The sequence below is a fragment of the Vanessa cardui genome, chromosome 5, assembly GCF_905220365.1.
Source record: "Vanessa cardui chromosome 5, ilVanCard2.1, whole genome shotgun sequence".
Lineage (NCBI taxonomy): Eukaryota > Metazoa > Arthropoda > Insecta > Lepidoptera > Nymphalidae > Vanessa > Vanessa cardui.
This window is the reverse complement of record NC_061127.1, coordinates 4,031,318-4,056,405: the sequence shown is the minus strand read 5'-3', so window position 1 is coordinate 4,056,405 and position 25,088 is coordinate 4,031,318. Positions and strand designations below refer to the sequence as shown.

The window sequence follows — 25,088 nt, the reverse complement described above, 5'->3', positions numbered from 1 at the left end:
TAGTAAGAACTGTTTGTAGTGCGTCAAATGGGATATATCAAGATCAAGAACTTGCATACATAGCTATTAAGGCATTCATCAACCAGACTCAGTAAGCTAGTCATCTTTGGAGGATATCAGTGGTGTTATACTTAACTCTACATTACTAACAGGATGTTTTTAGTTAAACCTTGTAGATTTAAAAATTATTAGTAACTTCTCGATAAATATATTTTAATTTAACTAAATAAGATATATATGTTTATGAATATAACGTTTATATTCCCATGAATGGATTATGGGATGATATACCTTTACCGAGTTATTATCGTACATAAATTCATAATGATAGCACGTTTCGCTGTAGATAAACGCCTATTACAGACGATCGGTGTAAATGAGGTGCGTCGGTATAAATTAGGTCTTGTTTCTGATCTGGGATAAGCATCGAAGGATGCCTTGTAAATGCGATGGAAAATTTAATGCATTTGATATATTGAAAGATATCCTTACTTAGTCTTTATCCAATGTAAGGACTACCCAAACATCTTAAATTAGTATTTAACGCGAACTAGCGATATTTAGTATTGTGTTCCGGTTTGAAGGGTGAGTGAGCCAGTGTAACAGGAGAGACAAGAAATTTAATAACTCAATTCCCAAGGTGTAGGCATTGCTCGTGTAAGAATTGTTTACTGTGGCGATAATTTCTATGGACAGTGAGTTATCAAGTCGCCGATTTGTCCGTTTGCCGACCTATACCATTTTAAGGATACAGAAAAAAGGCAACTATATCAGCGGCTCTTATTAGATCAGCTTCATAAATGAAACCCAAAGACACAACTAGTAAATAATATTGGCTGGACCAATTCCCTGGAGCTTGTGAGGACGCTAGCTTACATTTCGATTGTTGGTACAAATTTCAATAAACTCCATGCAGGCAGCGTGGCCGAGTGGTCTAAGGCGCTGGTTTTAGGCACCAGTCCGAAAGGGCGTGGGTTCGAATCCCACCGCTGTCAAATAATTTTTATTCAGCGTTAAATATTGAGTGTATTTTTGTTTAATATCACAATGCTAATCTATTTTATTTTTATTTTGCAGGTAATTATGCTGGTCTATTTCAATCATAGTATAAGGTGAAGGTATAACTTTTAAAATTAATAAGTCCTTATATATGACTCAAATCAACAGAGCCCTCGTGAATAAATTAGTAGTAATATTTTTTGTTGATTTGAAATAAAATAAAAAGAAACATCACAACATAATCCTCCAACAAATAATACTTTTATATAAACCGATGAAATTAAGAAGAATTAAAAGTTAATATTAAATCTACGTATTTTTTGTCATACACGTAATAGTCACATAATACATAGCGACATCGTGTCAGAATGTGCCGAAAGCAGTAAAACGTATCTTTTATATTGGAGGCGCGGTGTTACCATTCCTTAATAGGCACAAATTAACATAATAGACTCCACTGCAATCCATTCCTAGTACATTTAAGTAAGTTGTCTTTCTCGTGGCATTTGCTTAAACGTATTCATTATTGAACGTAATGAACATGTGAATGAGTGAACGGAACATTTTTATGTGTTTCGTGATCGTGTTTACATTTTATTATTAAGTATTTTTTTTCTTTTTAGCTACGAGTAAGATTGTTCTTGTCTCATAATAAAAGTAGAATTTATAATTCATACTTAATTCAAGTTGGTTTGTTATTAGCACTTTAAAATTGTATTGAATATTAAACTGAACGTTATTATAAAATAACGTGTAAAAAAGTAAAGTGAAGTAACAGCCTGTAAATTTCCCACTGCTGAGGTAAGGCCTTCTCTTCCATTAAGAGGAGGGTTTGGAACATATTCCAACACGCTGTTACAATGCCACCAACCCGGTGGAATGCACATGTTGCAGAATTTCGATAAAATTAGACACATGCAGGTTTCCTTACGATGTTTTCCTTCACCGCCGAGCACGAGATGAATTATAAACACAAATTAAGCACATATATGTAGTGGTGCTCGCCTGGGTTTGAACCCGGAATGATCGGTTAAGATGCACACGTTCTAACCACTGGGCCATCTCAGATAGGTGTAGAAATAGATTATTTTACCTTTAACATTTAGTAAAAATATAATGCAAATTGTCGCCCGCGGCTTCGTTTTTTTTTATGGTATAGGTTGGCGGACGAGTATATGGGCCACCGGATGATAGGTGGTCACCATCGCCCATAGACAATGACGCTGTAAGAAATATTAACTATTCCTTACATCGTCAATGTGCCACCAAACTTGGGAAGATGTTATGTCCCTTGTGCCTGTAGTTACACTGGCTCACTCACCCTTCAAACCGAAACACAACAATACTGAATACTGTTATTTGGCGGTAGAATAATTGATGAGTGGGTGGTACCTACCCAGACGGGCTAGCACAAAGCCCTACCACGATGTAAGTCGTTTGCGTTTACGGGGATTGGTTGACATGTGTTAGGCGAAAAAAGTTTGCTTCATTGCAAATTTCATCAAATTCGGTTCATTGGTATGTCAGTTAAAGAGCGACAGGCAGAATTAAAGGATAAAACCAAAATTCATCTTTGAACTGAAACTTCGCTTGCCAGGCAAACCTTAGGCACATTTTAAAAGGGATTCTTGTATTGGTAAAGAAGGCGACTGTTTTTAAAAAATGCCTCGAGTCTCAAAACAAGAAGGAAGTAAGTACATCTCATTACATTGTTCTATATATAGCAACACCGGCTCTCGGTCACGTTCATTGCACATTTATACTCGTTACAGAAACAGCAACTAATTTAGTCATTGTACGTTGATACATATTAAAATAGAACAACAAGTTCAGTATCACTTTGATATTACTGTTTGGTAGATACAACAAATATAACCTGTATGAGTCTACATAATTTTAAGTATTTATATCTATTGAGAACTGGAGTATTGATAATAGTAATAAATAATAATAGGTTTTATTCTGATGAGACATAGCCCAATATGAAGGTTTCACTGCTTTGTCACACACACACACACATATATACACAGCCGCGCACACTCAAACACACACCCACACGCACACACGCAAATGCACACGCAGGTGTACACACACATACGCACAGACTCGCGCGTACGCAAACGCACTTGCACACGCACCCGCACCTACGAGCACTCATGCTCGCACGCACACATGCTCGCACGCATGCATGCACACATACACACACATAATAGTGGCCCAATAATAATATTGACAATTCTTTATATCCTTACAATAAGCAACAAACCACAAGGACGTATTATGAAATGAGTCTACTATTTGGGTTATATTCAATCCATATATGAACTTAAAGTCTACGAGTAATCGTAAAGCTTTTTAAAACGTGTTACAATCGTCGCCAGGGGCGGATCTACTTAAAGGCTTTTTGGGCTGCAGCCCAGGGCCCCGCGAATACAGAGGGCCCCCAACCGACCTAAAACCAAAAGACGATATTGTTAATAATACAAATTAACTAGAGTTAAAAAAAAAATCCGATCATAAGGTTGGCAGCACTGCGATCAATCAGCTCGTGTGCGCGCGCATCTATCAAACGGAACGGGGAATTCCCTGTCGCTTGTTTTCGGTCGGACGCCATTTTGTTATTTTACCGCACTTCTGCTATCGTCGACTATATTAACGAATTGACTTTGTTGTTGTTGGAAAGTGTTTAGTGGGTGTTTAGTTTTTTAGTGATAGATAGCTTAAATGTTATAAGGACCGAACCTTTCTTTTAATTTACTAAAATTGAAAATATTCAGCATAACTAGTCTTCCTGCTTTTAATAGGCAGTAGGTAAGTATAAAGAATTATGAAACATGACTTTTTTATTTTTATTACAGTTTTTAAAACTAAATAAATCAAACTCATTCGATATTTAATTATAATTTGTGAAATTGCTACACTCATTACAAAGTAGGTATTAAAATTAAAAATTCTATCCAGTTCTTTGTTTATTTACAGAAAAATATCCTTTTTTACAATATGTCTGCTAGAAAATATAAAAGTGGAGCTGAAAAAAGAAAATTACAGTTTGGTCGAGAAAAAGAAAGAAATAAATGCGCAAAAATTGAAACTTTTTTTAAATCAGAACATATAAACGCGAATGAAATAGCTATAAATCCTTTAAAAAACGTAATGGAAGGTATTTTATGCGAAGACAATCTTATTGAAGGAAACAAAAAATCACAAAACCAGGAAAAAAATACCAACGATGAAAATGTGCAATATCTTGACTTCCAACAACCCTCTGGTTCCTCTAAAAACGAAATTGGTGTTCAGCAAAAGGAAGGTAATACCGATACCGATGTGGAAATAAATTTAGAAAATATTAAGTTGGAGTTTGAAAAATATGTTGACGTGGGCTTGTGGCCAGATTTGCTAAATAATGATTTTATTAATTTCGTCCTCTCACATGAAATAACTGACTTTCAAAATAAAGATCGGAAGAATGTATATTCAGCTTCAATAAAGAAATATAAAGAACAAAACAGATCTTTTTCAAATAGATATTTCACTAGAAAAATGAAAAATGGCCAATTACTGGAAAGATCTTGGTTATGTTATTCAAAAAGGGTTGGTACTGTTTTTTGTTTGACTTGCAAACTTTTTTCTAAAACTCCTTCTCAATACACAACCGGGTTTTCTGATTGGAAACACATAGGATTTTGTTTAGAAAATCACGAAAATTCTAATGAACATAAGAATTCAATGTTAGTGTGGTTGACACGAAAAGAAAATAAGTCTGCTTTAGACAAACAGCTTCAGGAGCAGTTAAATAAAGAAACAGAATATTATCATAATGTTCTAAAACGGGTTGTTGCAGTGCTAAAATTTTTGAGTATAAGAGGCTTAGCACTTAGAGGTTCCGAGGAAGTATTTGGTTCTCCACATAATGGTAATTTTATGGGTGCTCTAGAGCTATTGGCAGAATTCGATCCATTCATACGTGAACATATTGAACAACGAGAGCTGCGACCAAACCCTGTAATATCATATTTATCAAAAACAGTATATGAGGAAATAATTGAGATTATGGGTAAACAAATAATTAAACAAATTATAACTGGAATAAATAACGACGACACAAAGTATTATTCAATTATGATGGATTCAACCCCAGATCTGTCTCACGATGACCAACTTGTAATTGTATTACGATACTGTTTTCGGGGAAAAGTATATGAAAGTTGTGTATCCTTCATTAAAATTAGTAGCCATACTGGCTTATATTTATTTAATATTCTACAAGCCTTTTTGGAAACAAATGGACTACTACTGGATAACTGCAGGGGACAGTCATATGACAACGCTGCTAATATGGCCGGAATCTACAATGGTGTACAAGCACTCTTAAAGGAAAAAAATAAATCCGCAGATTACGTGCCATGTGCTGCGCATTCCCTTAACCTAGTTGGTCAAGAATCCGTCAAGGTTACAACCGAAATTATAAATTTTTTTGGAATAGTGCAAAAAATATACGTTTTCTTCTCTGCTTCGACCCATAGGTGGGAACTGTTAAATCGTGAAACAAAACTAAAATTTACGTTAAAAAGTTTAAGCCACACCAGATGGTCTTGTCACTTTGATGCTGTCAGAGCTTTGAAAAGTAATTATGACGGCATTATGAAAATTCTCAAAAGTTTCGGCGAAAATAACGATGAAAAAGTTGATTTCCGAAAAGAGGCACAAAATTTATTTAATAACCTGGCGAAACTAGAAACTGCAATTTTGATTGTTTTTTGGGAAGAAATTTTGGAGAGATTTAATGTAGTTAATAAGAAGTACAGAGCCCTGGTTTAGACATTGGTGAAGGCAAAAAGTTAATTGTGTCATTAAAAGAGTTCGTGAAAAACATAAGGCAAAAATCAGATCAGAAGCTAAAAGAATACGAAGAGAAAGCTAAAAAATTAAGTACTAGTGTGGGAACAGACTACAGTGACATAAATAAGAGACGCATTACTTCAAAATTTTCAGATAAATCTACAGATAAAGTCTTAGTAAACGGCGCAGAAAAATTTAAAAGAGACACGCTTAATGTTGCGTTGGATAAGATGATTATGGATTTAAATAATAGAAGCCAAGCCTATGAGACCTATAGCAAAAAATTTAAATTTTTAATGGATTTGCAAAACAAAAATCAAGAACACATAGATCTGGAAAGTGTACGTAATATTATTGATTATTATCCAAATGACGTAGACGAACATTTAGTGAATGAGTGCATTCAGTTAAAATCTTACTTACTGCAGTCTAAGACAGAGTCTTACACCTCCTGCAGTGAAATTTTTTGGCTAATTTATGAAAAGAAACTTCTTGATGTTTTCCCAAATTGCTATGCCATCTTAAAGATTTTTCTAACGATGCCGATCACTAGCTGTGAAGCGGAGCGTTCTTTCTCCAGGATGTCATATATAGAAAACAAATACAGGACAACAATGTCGAACAATCGACTAAATCATTTATCAGTTCTTTCGATAAATTGCGATTTAACAAAGAACCTACAGTGCGACGACCAAATAAAAGAATTTGCAGCACAAAAATGCAGAAAGGTTGTTTTATAATTTATATAACATAATCATTAATAATCTGTCAATTTATTTTGCAATAAATAATGTTTTAATAAATGAATAAAATATTTTGTTTTCCCATTCTCTTACTGTACTTAACATATATTACATACACCTACATCACTGCAGAAAACAGTTTCTTGTCAAAATAGCAATTAGTTGAGTAATTAGGTAGGGCCCTTAGGCAGTATTAGCCCAGGGCCCCACAAATTCAAGATCCGCCCCTGATCGTCGCTATTCAATTGAAACGTCAACGGAAAAATAAGGCACATTGTATAAGCGAGCGGGTTTCGTGATTTAAAAATAAAGGAAGCGATTTTCGTGATTTAAAAATAAACGAAGCGATTTTCGTAATAAATGTCAGCTATGTTAATTATAGTGAGACTGATGTTAACATAAGGCATATTATTATTTTTATTTTCATATATTTAACACCTAATAAATTAATTATAATTGTTTTTTAAAAAACGATTTAAAGTATACCTACATAAAGTTACATGACGTACTTTTTTTTATTGACCTAGTTCTTGAAAGTCTACAAGTTCTTCAAAGTGGTAGTGCCACGCTGTATACCTTCGGGTTACAGCCGAATGGGCCGGCACGCCCGGGGAAGTACCACTCTCTCACTTAAAATCGGCGTAAAGTGGTAGCTATGCTACCGCGTTTCGCCCGGTAAGTGAGAGTTCCGGAGGCCCAATCCCCCTCCCCCCCAAAACTTGATGGTTGTGCAGAATATGGTTAAATTACCCCAGGAGGGTACCACCAGCGACAGCGGTGGAGAATCCCTCTCTGGGCATCCATGCTCAGGACATACACTACCTGAGCAGGGATGCCCAGGCTGCCCTCCGAATTCTGGGGGGGGCAATTTTGCGCTCGCCACTGTTCGAGGCAAGCGGAGCAGGCATCATAAGGCAACCCCTACCACCCTCGCTGTGGACTTCTGCAACATAAGGGGACTCAACTCTAACCTCAACGCCGTTCACTACCATCTGGAAACGGCGAAGCCGGCCTTGCTCTTTCTAACCGAGACCCAGATATCTTCTCCTGCCGATACGACTTTTCTTTCGTACCCTGGGTACAAATTGGAACATTCCTTTGTGCCACGAGCTGGGGTATGCGTTTACGTCAGAGATGATATCTGTTCTCGACGCCTCGGCAGCCTTGAAGGACAGGACCTATCGATTATCTGGCTGCGTGTAGACTGCGATGACCATCCGCGAATCTATGCGTGCCTTTATAGGTCCCATAGCGGTAATGTCGAAACCGACCGACTGGTTGAGCACGTCCAATTGGCTACAGATTCCGTGCTGCAGCAGATTCCATCCGCAGAGATCATTATTCTGGGCGACTTTAATGCCCATCACGCTGAATGGCTCGGCTCACGCACCACCGATCATGCGGGTAGATCTGTTCTGGACTTCGCTCTAGCATATGATCTGACACAACTGGTCAACTCGCCAACGCGAATACCGGATGTGGAGGATCATACACCTTCCCTGTTGGACCTTCTGCTGACTTCGCATCCGGATGGCTATCAGGTTACCGTCGATCCCCCTCTGGGCTCGTCGGACCACTGTCTCGTCCGGAGTACAGTGCCGGTTATGCGGTACTCAAGGCCTCGCTTTGTTGGGTGCCGTCGAGTATGGCACTACAAGTCAGCAGATTGGGATGGGATGCGGTCTTTTTTTGCATCTTACCCATGGGGGCAGATTTGTTTCTCGCCGGATGATCCGAACGCTGCTGCTGACTCTGTTGCCGATGTGGTGCTTCAGGGTATGGAACTATTCATTCCTTACTCTGCAGTACCCATCGGTGGCAAGTCCCAGCCTTGGTTTGGTCGCTTCTGCAAAACGGCATCACGCCGAAAGTGGGAACGCTATCAAACCTGGGCTAATGCATCTGCGTCTCGTGATGTAAATACCAGCGCATTCAAAAAGGAATATAACTCTGCCTCTAGGTCCCTCAAAAACGTGATTGCTAGGGCGAAGACGGAGTACATTGGCAGAATTGGCGAAAGACTGGTGCGCCTCCCTTCAGGAACACGTGCGTTCTGGTCTCTCGCTAAGGCTGTCTTAGGGAATTTCTGTCAGCCTTCGTTTCCATCTCTGCACAGGGACGGTGAGTCATTGGCCCATACCGCGAAAGAGAAAGCTGATCTTTTAGGCTCTCTCTTCGCTTCGAACTCGACTCTGGATGACCAAGGAAAGTCTCCACCGACAATTCCGCGGTGTGATACCACGATGCCGGAGGTTAAATTCCGGCAAAGTGCAGTTCGCAAAGCACTTCTTTCCTTGGATATTCATAAGTCGAGTGGACCTGATGGCATCCCTCCAATCGTGCTACGGACATGTGCTCCCGAGTTGGCACCGGTCTTAACGCGTCTTTTCCGGCAATCCTACACATTAGGCGTCGTCCCGAACTCATGGAAGACAGCTTTGGTGCACCCGATCCCTAAAAAAGGCAACCGCTCAGATCCGTCCAATTATAGGCCTATAGCCATCACCTCCTTGCTCTCCAAGGTAATGGAGTCCCTTATTAACTGCCAGCTCCTGCGGTACCTAGAGGAGAATCAGCTGATTAGTGACCGCCAGTACGGTTTCCGTCGGGGTCGCTCAGCCGGTGATCTTCTAGTTTACCTTACTCACAGGTGGGCTGAAGCAGTTGAGAGCAAGGGGGAGGCATTAGCAGCCAGCTTGGACATAGCGAAGGCCTTCGATCGTGTATGGCACAAAGCGCTTCTTTCGAAGCTTCCTTCCTATGGGCTTCCCGGGAAATTATGCAATTGGATTACCAGCTTTTTGGCAGATCGGAGCATCAAGGTCGTTGTCGACGGTGCATGCTCTGACTTAAAATTCGTCAATGCTGGTGTTCCACAAGGCTGCGTCCTATCACCCACTCTGTTTCTTCTGCATATCAATGATTTGTTGCAAATCGGGAACATTCATTGCTATGCAGACGACAGTACCGTTGACACCTTATACACCGGCCGCGCTAATATTTCTCGGGAAAACGTCGAAGAGAACCGGATCAAACTTGTATCTGAAATCGAATCTTCGTTAAACGAAGTCTCGAATTGGGGCCGACTAAATCTAGTCCATTTCAACCCCAAAAAGACGCAAGTTTGCGCGTTAACCGCTAAAAAAACACCATTTGTCGTATCTCCACAATTTGAGAACATTCCGATAGCCGCTACAGGTAGTATCGGAATACTTGGCGTTGATATTTCGAGCCTCGTTCAGTTCCGCGGTCAATTGGAAGGCAAAGCCAAATTGGCTTCAAAAAAGCTGGGTGTGCTCAGCAAGGCGAGACAGTATTTCACGTCGGCCCATCGCCTAAAACTTTACAAGGCGCAAATTCGGCCTCACATGGAGTACTGCTCTCACCTCTGGGCGGGTGCTCCCCAGTACCAGCTCCTTCCATTTGACCGCATTCAACGTAGAGCGGCCCGAGTTATCGACGATCAAGCCCTTTCCGATCTCCTTGATCCTTTGGCTTTGCGTAGAGATGTTGGATCACTCTGCATCTTCTACCGAATTTTTCACGGGGAATGTTCCGAGGAATTGTTCGGATTAATCCCGGCTGCTGAATTTCACCTTCGGACATCTCGCCAAAACTCTAAGTTTCACCCGCACCACCTTGATGTCCGAAAATCCACAACAGCGCGATTTCTCAGACATTTTCTGCCTCGCACAACTACTTTGTGGAACCAGCTTTCGCCGGCGGTTTTTCCGAACCGATACAACATGGGAACCTTCAAGAAAAGAGCGTACTCCTTTCTTAAAGGCCGGCAACGCACCTGCAAGCCCCCTGGTGTTGCAGATGTCCATGGGCGGTGGTAGTCACTTTCCATCAGGTGAGCCTCCTGCTCGTTTGCCACCTATGCCATAAAAAAAAAAATAAAAAAAAAAAAAAAAAAAAAAAAAAAAAAAAAAAAAAAAAAAAAAAAGTTCTGAAGTATGGATGCTTTATATTGGTCAATGTGAGTTTGTCTGCCATTGAGTCTTTTTCTATCACGCTGAAGAAATGCGTTACGCGTTTTCCCCCTAAAGAAGTGGAGTTGAGTGTGCTGACTGGTGCCCATAGTATCTCTACGCTCAAGGACGTCGAAATACTCACTAAATAACTTCGAGTTCTCTTAAGTTAGCATTTGATCGATAACGCATGCTAACGTGGCATGTAGTAAGTTCAAATAGACAATCTGGTAGTAAGTCATCGCTCATAGACAATGAAAGCATAAATAAAAAAAAAAAGGCCCCGACGAATTGAGAACCTCCTCCTTTTTTTGAAGTCGGTTAAAAAATAACAACGAATCCTTACAATACCAATGCGCTGTCTTCTTTGACAGATCAGATGTTACATCCCTTGTAAGTGTGACATTGACTCATTCATCTTTCAAATTGGAAAGCAAGAGTACTGGATATTACTGTTTGTAGAATTGAGTATGTGGTACCAAACCTGGCTGGCACAAAGCTTACCACCAAGTTACACCCCTATCATAATTAGCACATAAAGCCGTTGATTCTGAGATTGAACTATCTTCAGTAAGGTGGGATTGCTGCTTTAGTGTATATGTGTTTAGGCACACAGTTGTATAATTATACATAGTAAACATATATTCGTTTGTTTTACTAAATATTCAGTATTTTCTAACAATAATTTTATTTATATTGATAACCGCTCCCGCGTGCTAAAGCGGTGTTCGATAAGATTTTAAACGTGAGAACATAATCAATATCGCAGTTGTTAACAGATGCTCACTGACCTTCTGGCCACATGCGCTAGTTTACGATACTAGAATCAACAACGCCAATACTCGTTATATCCCATAGGCACTTATACCAATATTGTAAAAACAAAATGCTCAACACAAGCTCAACAAGTTATGTAGTGTCTATTCTAAAAATAAAAAACAATTCGAACTAAAAAATTTCGAAATGAATGTCAATCCTAATTTTACCCCAAAAAATAAACTAAATTCCAAAACATATATAACGTATATATGGATTCAAATATTAAATAAAGATACAGTATCGTTTTAAGAAATTACGACATGTTTAAGGAAAGATTAAAAAGTAAAAGTATCCAGTACATAAAAGTTTAAATACCTTATGCTGAAGAGCTTCTATGCTGTTTGCTATGAATCTGAACAAATTTTTTGTTCACCATTCGTCACAAGTTTAGTGACTAAAGAAAAATTAGTTAAGTTCTAACCAATAACCCGTCTTATAAAATGGTATAAACACTAATAATACCAAATAATATAGCTTGGAAAATGAGCGCTCGAATTAAATAAGTGGTATTTAAATTATAATTTGACTATCGTATGTCTCGATATTTGCATGTGACCTTCTGCGTTACTTGAATGCTAATGGATATTAAATATACGTCGCTACCAACTAATGCAGCTCATTAATTTACTTCATCGTCTGATACCCACGGGCAAATATCAATGTAAAAAAAAAGTTTAAATAAAAATTCCTTCATAGTTTTGTAATTTATACCAAGAGGATGAAAATGAGGTTCTCGTCGAGACGATGTCTGGAAGGTAAGACATGAATGTACTCGCTAATTCAAAGGGGGTGATAACCTTCGTGATGTAAAGGAAAAATCAGACCGTCATACCGGCTAACAGCGTCACATAGTTAAAAACTTTCCCGAGCGAGACGATTTTGATATTCCTAATTAAGTTTACTTTTGCGCTATCACTTGGGGTTTCAAAAAAATTTAAGCTGTAAAAATAATACAGAATTTTCGAATAACTCAACGGTATTGTATGGCTTACATTGCAGCAGAAACAGGCTTAAAAATTTTAATCCCTCATCAGTCCAAATAAAATATAAATCATATCTATAATAATATTATAAATGTGAAAGTAACTCTGTCTGTATGTCTGTCGCTCTTTAACTGCGAAACTAATGAACCGTATCTGATGAAATTTCTTATAAAGCAAAACTTGAACTACAAGGAAGGTCATAATAAGCTAAGCTAATATTTTGCCCAACACATGACAACCAACCACTTAAAACGCAATTGAAGTCGCGGATAACAACTAGTAATATACTAAATTAACTAGGCACTTCTGAAACTTCATTTTTCATATTAACGTAGATCAGACACCTTTGGATGCTTCGGTAAGTACCTGCACGGAATAGCACGGCGGGAGGCGTCACCATCCTGCCACGAGTGTGGTGCGCCAATCGACACGGCGCACCACACCCTGAGTGAGTGTGCCGCGTGGGGTCCCCAGAGGCACTCCTTGGATGCGTCTATGGGCGGAGACCTCTCGCTGTCGAGCATCATTAACGAAATGCTTAGCAGTGAGACGTGTTGGTCGGAGATGCGCTCCTTCTGCGAAAACGTGATGTCGCAGAAGGAAGCCGCGGAGCGGGAGCGGGAGAATGCCGCTACAGACCCGCTCCGCCGTAGACGACCGGGGAGGAGGAAAAGGCGCTACGCGCACCTTCTCTCCCCGCCTGAATAGGCGCCGCAGGGAAAAGGGGGGGTCTCAGTACCCCGAGAATCCCCCCTAGGTGTTGGAGGCCAGCATAGGCGGGTCGACCGTCAGGGCGTCACGGTAGCATGCGTAAGCGATCCCGTGGCGCCCGCCGAAGGACGGAGAGGGTACCGCTGGTTTTTTAGTGGGCAAACCCGGTGGTCCTGGGTGCACTCGGCGTCCAGGAAACTGGGGAGTCCCACACACCCCCCCACTTCCATCACGTGGGGGAAGCGCGTAAAGCGTTTTTCCAGCGATAAAAAAAAAAAAAAAAAAAAAGATCAGACACCTTTTGGGAATATAGATTCTACCGAAAGGAACCGGTGAAAGTCAATAGTTAATTAAATATATAAGGGTTTTCTGTCAACGAATTCTCAATAGCCGTGTGGAGTTCGGCGGTGTCACGTTATTTACACACGGATATTCGTGTGGAGGAAAACGCATTGCTCCTGTTTTGTGCTCTATTCTGCTCTGCCTCCTTCGTGTTGTGTTGCCGCTCCATCGGGCTATGAGAATGAAATGATTCTCAGAGAGCACACCTGTACTGTGTCACGCAAATACTTGTTTTCTTAGTAGATTTCAAGTCTTTAGTCGAATTTCGATCAGGTCATTGTTACGAGAACTGGCACCAAAATATTCCTTGATGTCTTAAAGGTTGATCGGTCGTATCCGCGAACGACATTTTCTACAATAAATAACTTTAAAGCTTATTTGCATAATACCCAGTTTACAGAAGAAACTTGACGAGATATCTCCGTATAATTTTATTACCAAACAGATTAAGGGAGTTATCCTATTTTGAATTCGAATTATGAATGAAAGAGTCGTTTTCCAAACATAAGTCCAAAAACGTACAAACTTTGCTTTGCGTCACAGAAACTCATATATTTAATTTTGAGAGTTTTATTTCTGTTTAGGAAACGTCTGGATATTTCGTCGCCTTAAAAATAATATCCATTATTATAATTGGTCTGGCCACACGTGCCGCTTCCTTTGAAATAGTTTTATGTCCTACTGGATTCCGGAGTCGAGTGCAACGCTAACAAGGAAAAAATGGACAATTTGACGTTTTGGAATTCCTGTATTTCATTTTAAGTATTTAATAATGAAACTAAATACGGAACGCTGTAGATGATTCTTTAAGTTCAGGTTAAAATGATTTCAAGGAAGAGTCGTTTGTTAATTTTCGGCCAATAATGGACTGCAACACATTAATTTCATCATCAAACATTTTTTCGAAATTGCACTTTTACTTATTTAGGCAATCATACAGTATTTTCAACGTTCGTACCTATATTATTAATAATATCTGAATTTTTGACAGTATTCAAATAATTTTAGCTTATTCTATTTTAGAAATGTTGATTTTTATAAGGTTTAGAATAAATTGCGTTAAAAATATTATCGGCGAAAACCTCATTCGCTTAAAGCCATAAATTATTTTTTTATCATGAGTGTTTTAATGTTTTATTTTCTGGAATTTCTGCACCCACGTCGCAGTGCCGCGACGAAAACTTTGGCATTTATTTCGGCAAATAGTAATTAAAATGTTTCAAAGGAACACGCGCCGCCATCGCGAGTGTGGGGTACAAAAAAATCGACCATCGACAGCGAAACGCTTTCAGACTTGTGACTAATTACCCTTAGTTTTTCGTCTCATTAAGATAATATGAAGAAATATTAAAGGTAGGCACCACAATATTTAATACCTACAAGTTCATATATAGATTTTGTTAAATTCAAAATATGTATGAAATTTAAATTTAACTTCCTCTATCCAATATAGAATTCCCGCGGCTTTGCCCTCTATGAAGGGGGACGCAGGTGTAGATGCCCTTCTTTGTACCCCTGATAGCGTGTATGCAAAATTTCACGATGATCGATTGAGTTGTTAATGGGTACGTAAAAGCGTAACAAACAAACAAACTTTAACATTAATAATATGAACTAGAATAGAAGTACATATTACACTTACTGATAGTATTAGTAAAACAACCAGAAGTTCTAAAGAAAATACTTGAGAAACGACGACAGGTACACGCAATGTTATAAAAAAGTCTTGACTACTACTGAAATGTTAAAATGTACACAAACGAGTTGCCTTAATTTTATCATCCATATAGATATATTATTTCCTCCAGTATCTAAGACGGATGAGACACTGCGGTTACATTAAATGAACCCATATTAATTAACCGATAAAATATGTTAATAAAGCTCACTAAATTGAGTGCGTTCGCGATCTGACGCAAGATAAGGTAGCCATATTTTTAGAACGTGTAAATATTACGGAGACTTCTTCTACAATTATACTGTATTGATTTTTTTTTTATAAAATGAAAACAAGTTTATAATACGAAATAGAAGCTACCGGTAGAAGGTAGTTCTTATAATAAACTACGTAAGACATATATGTGTACCAAAACGTGTTATAGTTTATTTCAAATGCAAAACAACTTTATTCAAGAAGGTTTTTACGACCACTTAAGAAATTTCAATCGATAAGATTACGTTAAATGTAACGCTACTACTCATTCGAATTTAAGATTCCACTGAAAAAAAAAGGATCAGAAACACAGTGGATACTATTTTTCATTAATTAAAAGATGTAATATATTATCTATTCTATTATAAAAACTAAAGTGACTCTTTCTGTTTGTATGAGTCTGTATATTGTTCTTTTACGGTCAAACCACTGAACTCAATTTTATGAAATTTCATATAGAGCAAGTATGTACTTCAAGGAAACAGGACCAACTCCTTAACAACAACAACAACAGCCGGTAGATTCCCACGGCTGGGCTAAAGGCCTCCTCTCCCTTTGAGGAGAAGGTTTGGAACATATTCCACCACGCTGTTCCAATGCTGGTTGGTGGAATACACTTGTGGCAGAATTACTATGAAATTTGCCACATGCAGGTTTCCTCACGATGTTTTCCTTCACCGCTGAGCACGAGATGAATTATAAAGACAAATTAAGCACATGAATCAGCGGTGCTTGCCTGGGTTTGAACCCGCAATCATCGGTTAAGATACACGCGTTCTAACCACTGTGCCATCTCGACTCTTAAGCAAGAAGAAACGGCATAAATCTCGCAAAGTTGGTCTTTTCCAGTAAACAGATTTACAATGCTATTTTTTAACAATAATTAGTAGATTAGAATTTTGAATGTAAAGTCGTGCTTCATTTATTGAATTGTTTAAATAAACTTATAAGTAACCAACATTATTCTGATCTCAAAAGACAAATAAATCGATATGAGCTAACACACCGATATGTTTATTACAATAAACACATACACACACCATTACAATAAAACGAGAACTGTTGTTCGTTGTTTTGTACGCTGATTAAAAACGAAATTATTCTAGATTTTACGTAAATGTCAACTTTTTAAAAGAAATTTATTTTGTAATACAAGATACATTTAACATAGCGATGTGTGGATACATTAAAATGTGGAGAGTTGTTCAATGCTTCCGTTAATATAATATTCAATACTAGTTTTCGCCCGCGGTTTCGCTCGAGTTTTGGGGGTTGGTTGTCACGTGTTAGGCAAAAATAGTAGCCTATAATCTTTTTTGGAGTACAAACTTGCTTCATACAAAATTTCATCAAATTCGGATTACATTTTTATTTCAACTGACTGTTTTAGATTGTTCATTTATACGACAAAAAATAATAATAAATTTGTATTTTTTTGTGTCGTTGTCATCCTACATTGGTAACTTAATCACTGAGGGATGGCCAATTAGCGTCGCGGGAAACTCGCTATCGAGTTTCGGAGTTTTTGTATCGCCATACCGACGAAACTCTAACGATGCAACAAACGTATCCGACACAATGACTTTCCGCTGAATTTATCTTTTTATGTAACAATTGTGCCACTCCTGTTTCCTGTTGTTCCAATACGCGCGTGAAAATGTAAACTATTGGAACTGTAGCTAAACTAAACTGAAAGGATTATTTTCAATACAATAAAACCGTCGAATTTTAAAATGTAATGAATTCATTTTTATTGTTTGAAGTTTCACGCGCATACGTCATTTCGCTTTTAATGTGATTATGGATACTTATATATTTCAACATATATCGACTTATTGGGTTAACGGATTGAAACCTTTTAAATATCAAAATATTTTAATAACGGCTTATTTTTACGAAATTCAGATAAAACGGGTTAAAAGTCCACTTGAAAATGTCATTGATAACGATAAAGGAGGACATGATCAATCATAGGTGATAACACATACCTTGTACATTGTAATCGAAGATACAGAAAACCGAACGAAAATAATAAAAAAAATTGAATTTGGATTTTAAGCTTTATTTTAAGTTTATACAGTTTAATTTAACTTGGACTTTTAACGCAATATAAAATGTGCATTTGTTGCCCCTTGTACGCGGCCATTGTGAATATAATTGTAGACACGTCGGCGACATAGCTATCAGCGTTTTGTTTCCATAATATACACAATATATTTGTTGAATATTATGTCAGTTTCTTTTGTTATATTGATAGATTCGAAAATCGAATGATATTTTACAATAAATTAATAATTAAAATACAAGCTCATACGTCTGTATAATTTCTTGTCTATGCTGTTGAACGAGGAGGAGGAGTTGAGGAGTTTCAAATAACAAATTTTCCATGAAAAATTTAAACACCGTAGAATAAAAGAATATGGTTTTAATTTCAAAATTTGACCTAAATATCGAGATAGCGCAGTGGTGAGAATGCGTGTATCTTAAACAATGACTGCGGGTTCAAGTGAAGGAAAACATCGTAAGGAAACCTGCATGTGTTAAATTTCATAGAAATTCTGTCACATGTGCATTCCATCAAGCCGCATTGGAACAGCGTCGTGGAATATGTTTCACAAACTTTCTCCTCAAAGGGAAAGGAGGCCTTAGCCCAGCAGTGGGAACTTTACAGACTGTTTTTGTTATTAACCTAAACAACCAAACCAACAGGAATGGTTTGCTTTTAGTAATTAAGTATTTAAATCCAAAACCTCATCCCAATGATAATTTTTCGAAATACATGTGTAAGGATTGCTAATGACACCGCCACGCCGTACAAAACAGAAGAATGTCTTGACATTTTAATCATCGCATAATTTATATCGCTATAAAATAAAGATGTCTGCGGCCAAAAGTGGTTATATAAATTATATAATGTTTCAAATAAATTATCAATACACGATGAGAAAAATATATTATTTGCTAATTAGTACGAGGATTTTGATGAATATTGAACGCAGTATTCTGAAATTATTTTTACACTTATAAAATACTTTTAATTATCTCTTTAACTATTGCAAAATACATATATTATATTGCAATATATACAATAGTGTTAATAATAATTTGTTTCGTGAGGAAACCTGCACAGTCCAATGAATTTCGGACACTGTATATCCGTACTAACTACAAAATTTCTCCTAAAACTTGAGATAGGCTTAGGAATGATTAAAGAGGCGTATTTTCAAGGTATTATAATTTAGTAGTTTTATAATCATAAATCAAGGAATAGATTGACGTATTAATTTTGATACATAACATTTGTTCCCGATTTTGTCTCTTGGAAAACAGCCAGTCACCTGCGCATATGCCTTTTGAATAAAGATGAGAATCCTGATGCCGCTTGAACTCAACTGCTAAGATCAGATTGGCAGGAGCCGCATTGCGAGTCGTTTAAGCAGAAAAGTGTTTGGTAGAAATGCAGCGTTTCCAACAACTAAAACTCGCTTGTTACTGGAAACATTTCCAAGATTACATTTTGCTATCTTGATTTTAGGTGTTGGGTTAGGTTAGGTTATAAAATTCTTCCATAATATATGTCAGAAGAAAGCTCATTTTTAAAATTTGACTAATATCATTAAAACAAATTGACGTCATCTGTGGTCGAAGAGTTTTTACGCCGGTTTTCATGGGTACACCACTCCGAGCTCTCGGATTCGATTCCTGGCCGAGAAGTAGAAGAAAAAATCTTGGGTCGGTTTTTGTGGTGTCGTCGTTACTTCTGATTTTTAATAACAAAAGTGCGTTAGCTACTTACATTGGGATGGTGTATATATTTAGGACACGTCTAATTATGTCTAACAATTCTGTGTTGTTTAGTTGGTTGTATAGTTATTTATTTAATGAACGCGCAAACGCCTAACACGTTATGAAATGACAGATGTTTTCGGAAACGTTCAAAGATAGAACGTGCAGTCACCGTGACATGTGCGATGAGCGCGTAGGTGCCTTAAATGCACTCGACCATGGAGAGACTGATAAAATACTTAAACTCGTCCCCTTATATCATGTTCGCAGCTTGACATATATATTCGTACGGCGTTTAATTAGGGAAGCGTGTTTGGCTACTTTAAATAATTTTCAATAATTGACACTTGAATGAGTAATTAAAACCAAATACGGTCTTGATTTGTCGCAATGGATTCGATAGCTCGAATTGCGTATTTCGACTAGGAAATTCTAGTTCTTTTTTTTTAGTTTAAATTCGATTGAAATCTTTTTTTTTTTAATCTTATTGTTTTAAAAGACTATATGTAAACAAGAGGAGTTTATTTTCCGATAAGTGGGAGAGAGTATAATAACAAAACCGTGACACTCCACTCCTACACGAAGCTTAAAGGTTATCGTAATCCTACATAAAAATATTGGAAATGTTTTGAATGATAATAAAACCAAAATCTCTTCGACCGAACGAATGACCTTGGAGGCCGGCCTTCTAAGAACCTACACAAGAAATAAAACAACAAAACGGTAAGTTGATTGAATGAGAAATATAATAATTCTTCATGGTCAGACGAAGAACTTAAGAAATGCTGATTCGCGCCATAACAATAAATACCTTAAGGTGTGTTCGCATAAATTTTTTGTTCTTAAAAAACATGTTTTTTTTAAGTAATGTTTTTTTTTTTTCTAAGCAGCATGCGTGTAAATGCTATTGGTAAGCATTTTTATTTCCAGTACTTGCAACCCGCCCGGCCTCGCACGGATGCAATGATATGACATAACAGTAGAAACTTTTTAAACTATTATCAGTGTTTCTTTACTCAATTTTCCATGATCACTCTATCTATAAAAAAAAACCGCATCAAAATCCGTTGCGTAGTTTTAAAGATTTGTATACACAGGGATATAGGGACAGAGAAAGCTACTTTCTTTTATACTATGTAGTATATACAAATCATAGTGGTTTAATTTTTGAGCGTATTTTTGAATATTGTTTGATTAGGATGCTTACAGCTAGCACATGACTACACCTTCCGAGCGTACTAGTGTTTTGAATGCACACAGCGTATTTTAATTAGTGTGTTATATCAATTCCCTCAAGGCTTTATATAAAGTCATAATATTTATGTAACATGTTAAATATTTCCAACCTATACTCTAAATCGGTATTTAGATCAAATCATTTGTCAAAACTAACATTAAGTGGGCAGGAGTGCTGGACACCTTCAAAATTGCCTAATTACAAATTCTCCATATTCCTATCATTAGATTTGATTGATGGCCGGGTCTCGTGATTTATTGTTACTATTTGAAATTAGTTATCACTTGTCCTAATTTGGGTCTCATAAGACGTTTATGTATTTTTATATTGTGCATCTTAAGAATTTATGACATTCGAAAACATGTATGAACAGACATTTTTAAAAATGCCTGTGTTGTTTTAAGCATATACATCGATATTTCGTGAAGTGTCGTACACTAGAAAATGATTCGAGATCGTAGCACAAATAATTTTACAATATCACATTATCGAGCGATCGCAGAGCGGTACGCCTACACAACCGTTTTTTATAAGCAAGCCAATTCGGTCTTGATTTCTCAAAAAAAATGCATAAAAATGAGAAGAAATTATACAAAGGTGGGTTTATTCTATCGGCAAGTCACGACAATTCCATAGAGCCGTCGCCCGATCTGTCGGGTGCAGTCAGATGAGGGAGGGGAGCTACCGCGTCACTCGGCAACGACGCCGGTCAACCCGGTCGCGGTCGGTCGGCACTCGGCGGTTCAGTCTGTCGTTTGAACGGTACGCGTTCGCGCGTTTTCGATATCCATCGCTATCGGACTTGTATGTTGTGTTCGAACGGAACTTAGAGCAAACCTGATAGTGAGGATCGGATTATTTGCAGTGTATGTGACGTTCAATGACATCGGATGTGGATTTTGAGTGCTAACATCAATATTTAACTTAACAGTTCTAAAAACACGAGCCGATGGTCCTTTTGAATAGTAACATGAAAATTAATGGTAAAGTCCTCTTGATATTTGCATGACGAAATTCTGTGTTTGTTTTTTAATACTTTATTTTTATATACGGATGATCTGATCATCTTGGCTTGCACGACGCACGTATAAGTAACTCATACTTATAATAAAATACGCAAAACATTGTGCGTAAAAGTACATATACCTTTCGTATAATTTATTATAATTAAAAGCAATTTTATACCGTCCGGACCACCGAAATGGCCAAGACAATAGTAGATCTTACGATTCTCATAACAGACTCTCTCAATTTAAATAAGAGTTAGTTTGAACAATTGATCATGGTGCATTTATAAGTCGATATAGATATATGAATAGAGGCTGTGTGTGTGACCCTGTTGCGCCTACGGGACCAGCCGCTGTGGGTGGACGGCATAGTTTCCGAACCGCCTAGAGAACGACAGTGGGTGTTTGAATGGAGCCAGTTAATAATAATGGTGAGATTTAATCACCGCCATAAAGGTTACACAACAAAAGCTACAAGCATGTTTGTAGCTCGATATGTAGAAGAGAATCCTTTGAAATAACATTTACGAATAGAAACTAACAAAAAGCTTTTAGGTAGAAAATATTGGCTTATAGAAACAGTAGGCACTAATCATTAATATATAAGAGCTTAACTTGAAAATGTCCAATTATCAAGTCGAATATTAGAAAATTGGCGTTTGATTATAAATATTTATGATTGATATATAGGTGGCAAAGAATCCATACGATGTACCTCGTCCTGTGTTACCGAATCTATTTCGCACATGTCGCCCAGCAGACCTCAGATGTCGATTGACAAAAAACAGAACGCTTCTTGCTCGCACATGTTGTGGTTCAAATTCGGACCGAACTATATAAAAAGAGTTATCTACACTCATGGGTATATAAATCAATCGACATAATTATATTTTATTTATTCTAAACGTCACAAAAAAACGTAAATTGAAAAGGGAGAGGAAATCTAATTAAATAATGTATTACGAAAAGGTAACCCTGTTATTACTAACGCATCTGGTGTAAATGATAAATGCGTTCGTCGGGCAAATAATAAAAAAAAAATGTTTTAAAGAGAAACCTGCACAGATTGAGGCAGCACGTGGGCCGACAGATGCGCGAGCGCATCCGTACCCACCATCTTTGACTTAAACACTTCCTTTTATCTCAGAATCTCGATAACCTCGTATGCAGCTGAGATATTCTGTTCATTATTATGCCGTTAAAACCTTTTTTTTGCAGTCGATATAATCTTATTCTAAAGGTGTATTGTAGTTTGGGTGTAGTGACTCTGAAATACAGTGCAACCTTGATTTAGTGTATTATATTCTCTAAGTTCAAATGAGGCCAAGTCCGGCTCGAAGGACCGAGTTTTTCCACTGATTACGATCGTGCAGTTGTCGCCATTTATGGCAACCTGCGCCCGCCACGGTTAAGTATTGACAACTGTGGGATACTCGACATCAATATGAAGCTCTCTCTGATAGCTATCGACTTTTCAGAATTTTACATTTTTTATATACGGAATGACAAATGTCCATAATAGTTTTATAATTTCACTATTTTTTTTTCCGCATTATTCTTAAACGCACGTAAAACAAATTATGGTTTTAAATTGTATTGCTAACATTGTATTCAACCACTTTGCCTAAGTTCTGAGTAAGAACGTGTAACACAATACGAGTACGCTTATTTCAAAACGGGATTGGCGGCAACTTGGTGTAAGCACGTTGTATTTGCAAGCTCTAACAAAACTTAAACAAACCGAACTTGTAACAAACTGCATATTGTTAAATCGTGTTTGAATAATTGTCGAGCTATTTACCTATGAATATTAATGTGTAGTCGATTTATTAGTGGATTTCAGTGAATTCACAGCCACACATGATTTTATGTGTATGATAAAATGTATTTTTGCATACATTAAGACTAATAAGCGCGTGCATTCAATCCGATGTATAAAAGTAGTTATTTATTATTCCTAAAGTAGAATTACAAAACAGCTCCCCATTATTATGGCGCGCGCTGGATTGAGTTAAAAAATAACCCAATCACAAACAATGGCACGTTCCTACCACCTGCCATACAGCTGCCCGGATTTATAACTGTCAGTTATAAAATATTCCCCTGAAAGCGAGTCGGTAAATGACCAGCTGATGCTTAATGCTGAAGTTTACAACAAGGAGGGAGAGGAATGGAAAAATAATTATAACTAATTAAAGACTATGTAACATTAAACAAAATGGTAAAATATGTTTACTACTAGTACTCGCCCGCTGTGTTTTAGGGTGCCCTTTGTCATGTGTTAGGCAAAAAAGTAGCCTATGTCGAGTGGAGTTCATGGGTGCGTGGTCAGCGGTTTTGACGTGAAAGAGCGACAGTCAGACAGAGTTACTTTTACATTTATAATATTATTATAGATAACATGAGATGTTTACTTGACAGTGACGTCATTTAAGCTGATGTTATAATAAAATGTTATGACATTGTCGCTACAAAAATAAAATCCGTATTTGAATGGTGTTAATTGGTTATACGTGTCTGATCAATTCAATAACTCGTACTCTTCGCCGAAGACGATCGTGATTGTGATTCAATTTGTTTTTTTTGCATACTTCCGTATTTTGAGTCTTTAAATGTAATGAGATACCTAATCCCGTTACTAATAAAATTATAAAAAACTTTTAATTTTGTACATTTATTTAAATTTGCGTTATGTACCCATTGCTAAAATTTATCGATCGATATCGTATCATTGATTAAATTTTCTAATTTGGTGAGTTTGCGATTATTTTTAACATTGACCGCATTTATCATATCTGGTCGATTGTTTATCTAGAATGACGCAAATTAAGGAATGTTTTTTAAGTATGCGTTGGTGTCATTAATTGTTATGAATATGTTTATTTTTTCGATTTTCAATATAACGAACTTTCCGCATTTGATCTTTAGCCACCGTAACACGATTCAGATTAGATGTGTATGATTTTTTTAAGTTTTTTTTCTAATGAAACATCGTATGGTACGTTGAGAGTAAAATTTCAAGGTCAAATTAAAGTGCAACGTTTCTGACGCATAATTGTTTCACTTATGTCGTTTGTTATTCTGTTTTATTTTAGCTATTAGGTAATTTACGAAATGTCTACTTTATTTTGAAAAGGATATTGATAAAGATATGTTATAAAGAAAGTCTCATTCGAATAGCATTTGTATAAACTAATTTCATAATAAAACATAGCAGCAAAAACATGTAAACGTACGTTCACATCCCAACATAATTAATCCTCTGTTTAGACGTAATGTCCCTCCGTCTGGAAGGAAATAGGGCTGAAAATAAATCGCTCTTACTCCGGGGCTACACTAAAATAGTCGATCGCTACGCCTTCCATTTCTCTAGGACCATTACCATATCCTGCGCTACAATATGTTAGTTGGATTGAATGTATCCGTTATACTTAAACGGAACTTACTTAATGCACGCGAGACATTAATTATATGTAGTTTCATATCGAAAGTCTTAAGCAGTAGTTTTCATTGAAAGTCATTTGTAATCTTAATTTAAATCAATGTCTTCTACAAGATTATGAAAGAGAAAAATTACTTAATTGTAAATGCAAACATTTTAAAATTAGAATTTCGCGAGTCGTTTTATCAGGTTAATCGTTGCGACAACGCTTTTTATCTTAATGTCTAATGACGACATTACAAAGGTATAGTACGACACAACTTAGATGTAGGA

At 37.2% G+C, this 25,088-nt stretch overlaps 2 protein-coding genes and 1 non-coding gene across 8 annotated transcripts in view; all 3 read left to right on the top strand.

Moving 5' to 3' along the window:
- The window catches only part of LOC124529601 (caskin-1), a 300,989-nt gene that overhangs the window by 146,424 nt on the left and 129,477 nt on the right, over positions 1–25,088 (top strand). For 2 of the 6 annotated variants that reach the window (XM_047103397.1, XM_047103396.1), the window contains exon 1: positions 21,087–21,349. The exons of 1 other annotated variant lie outside the window; for it this stretch is intronic. Coding sequence is in view for 2 of the 5 variants with exons in the window: in XM_047103399.1 (XP_046959355.1) it covers positions 21,316–21,349 (34 nt within the window). In the remaining 3 variants the exon portion in view is untranslated. Of the gene's footprint in view, positions 1–21,080; positions 21,350–21,408; positions 21,805–25,088 lie in introns of those variants that run through there. 3 more of the 6 variants (XM_047103399.1, XM_047103398.1, XM_047103400.1) reach the window with 3 other exon arrangements.
- Trnal-uag lies at positions 916–995 on the top strand. Its single transcript has one exon. It is a non-coding gene; the product is annotated as a tRNA-Leu (tRNA).
- Positions 3,516–6,662, top strand: LOC124529602 (zinc finger MYM-type protein 1-like). The gene is made up of 2 exons (XM_047103402.1): positions 3,516–3,810; positions 3,979–6,662. The coding sequence occupies exon 2, from the start codon at positions 4,000–4,002 to the stop codon at positions 5,815–5,817; it is 1,818 nt and encodes a 605-aa protein (XP_046959358.1). The 5' UTR covers positions 3,516–3,810; positions 3,979–3,999; the 3' UTR covers positions 5,818–6,662.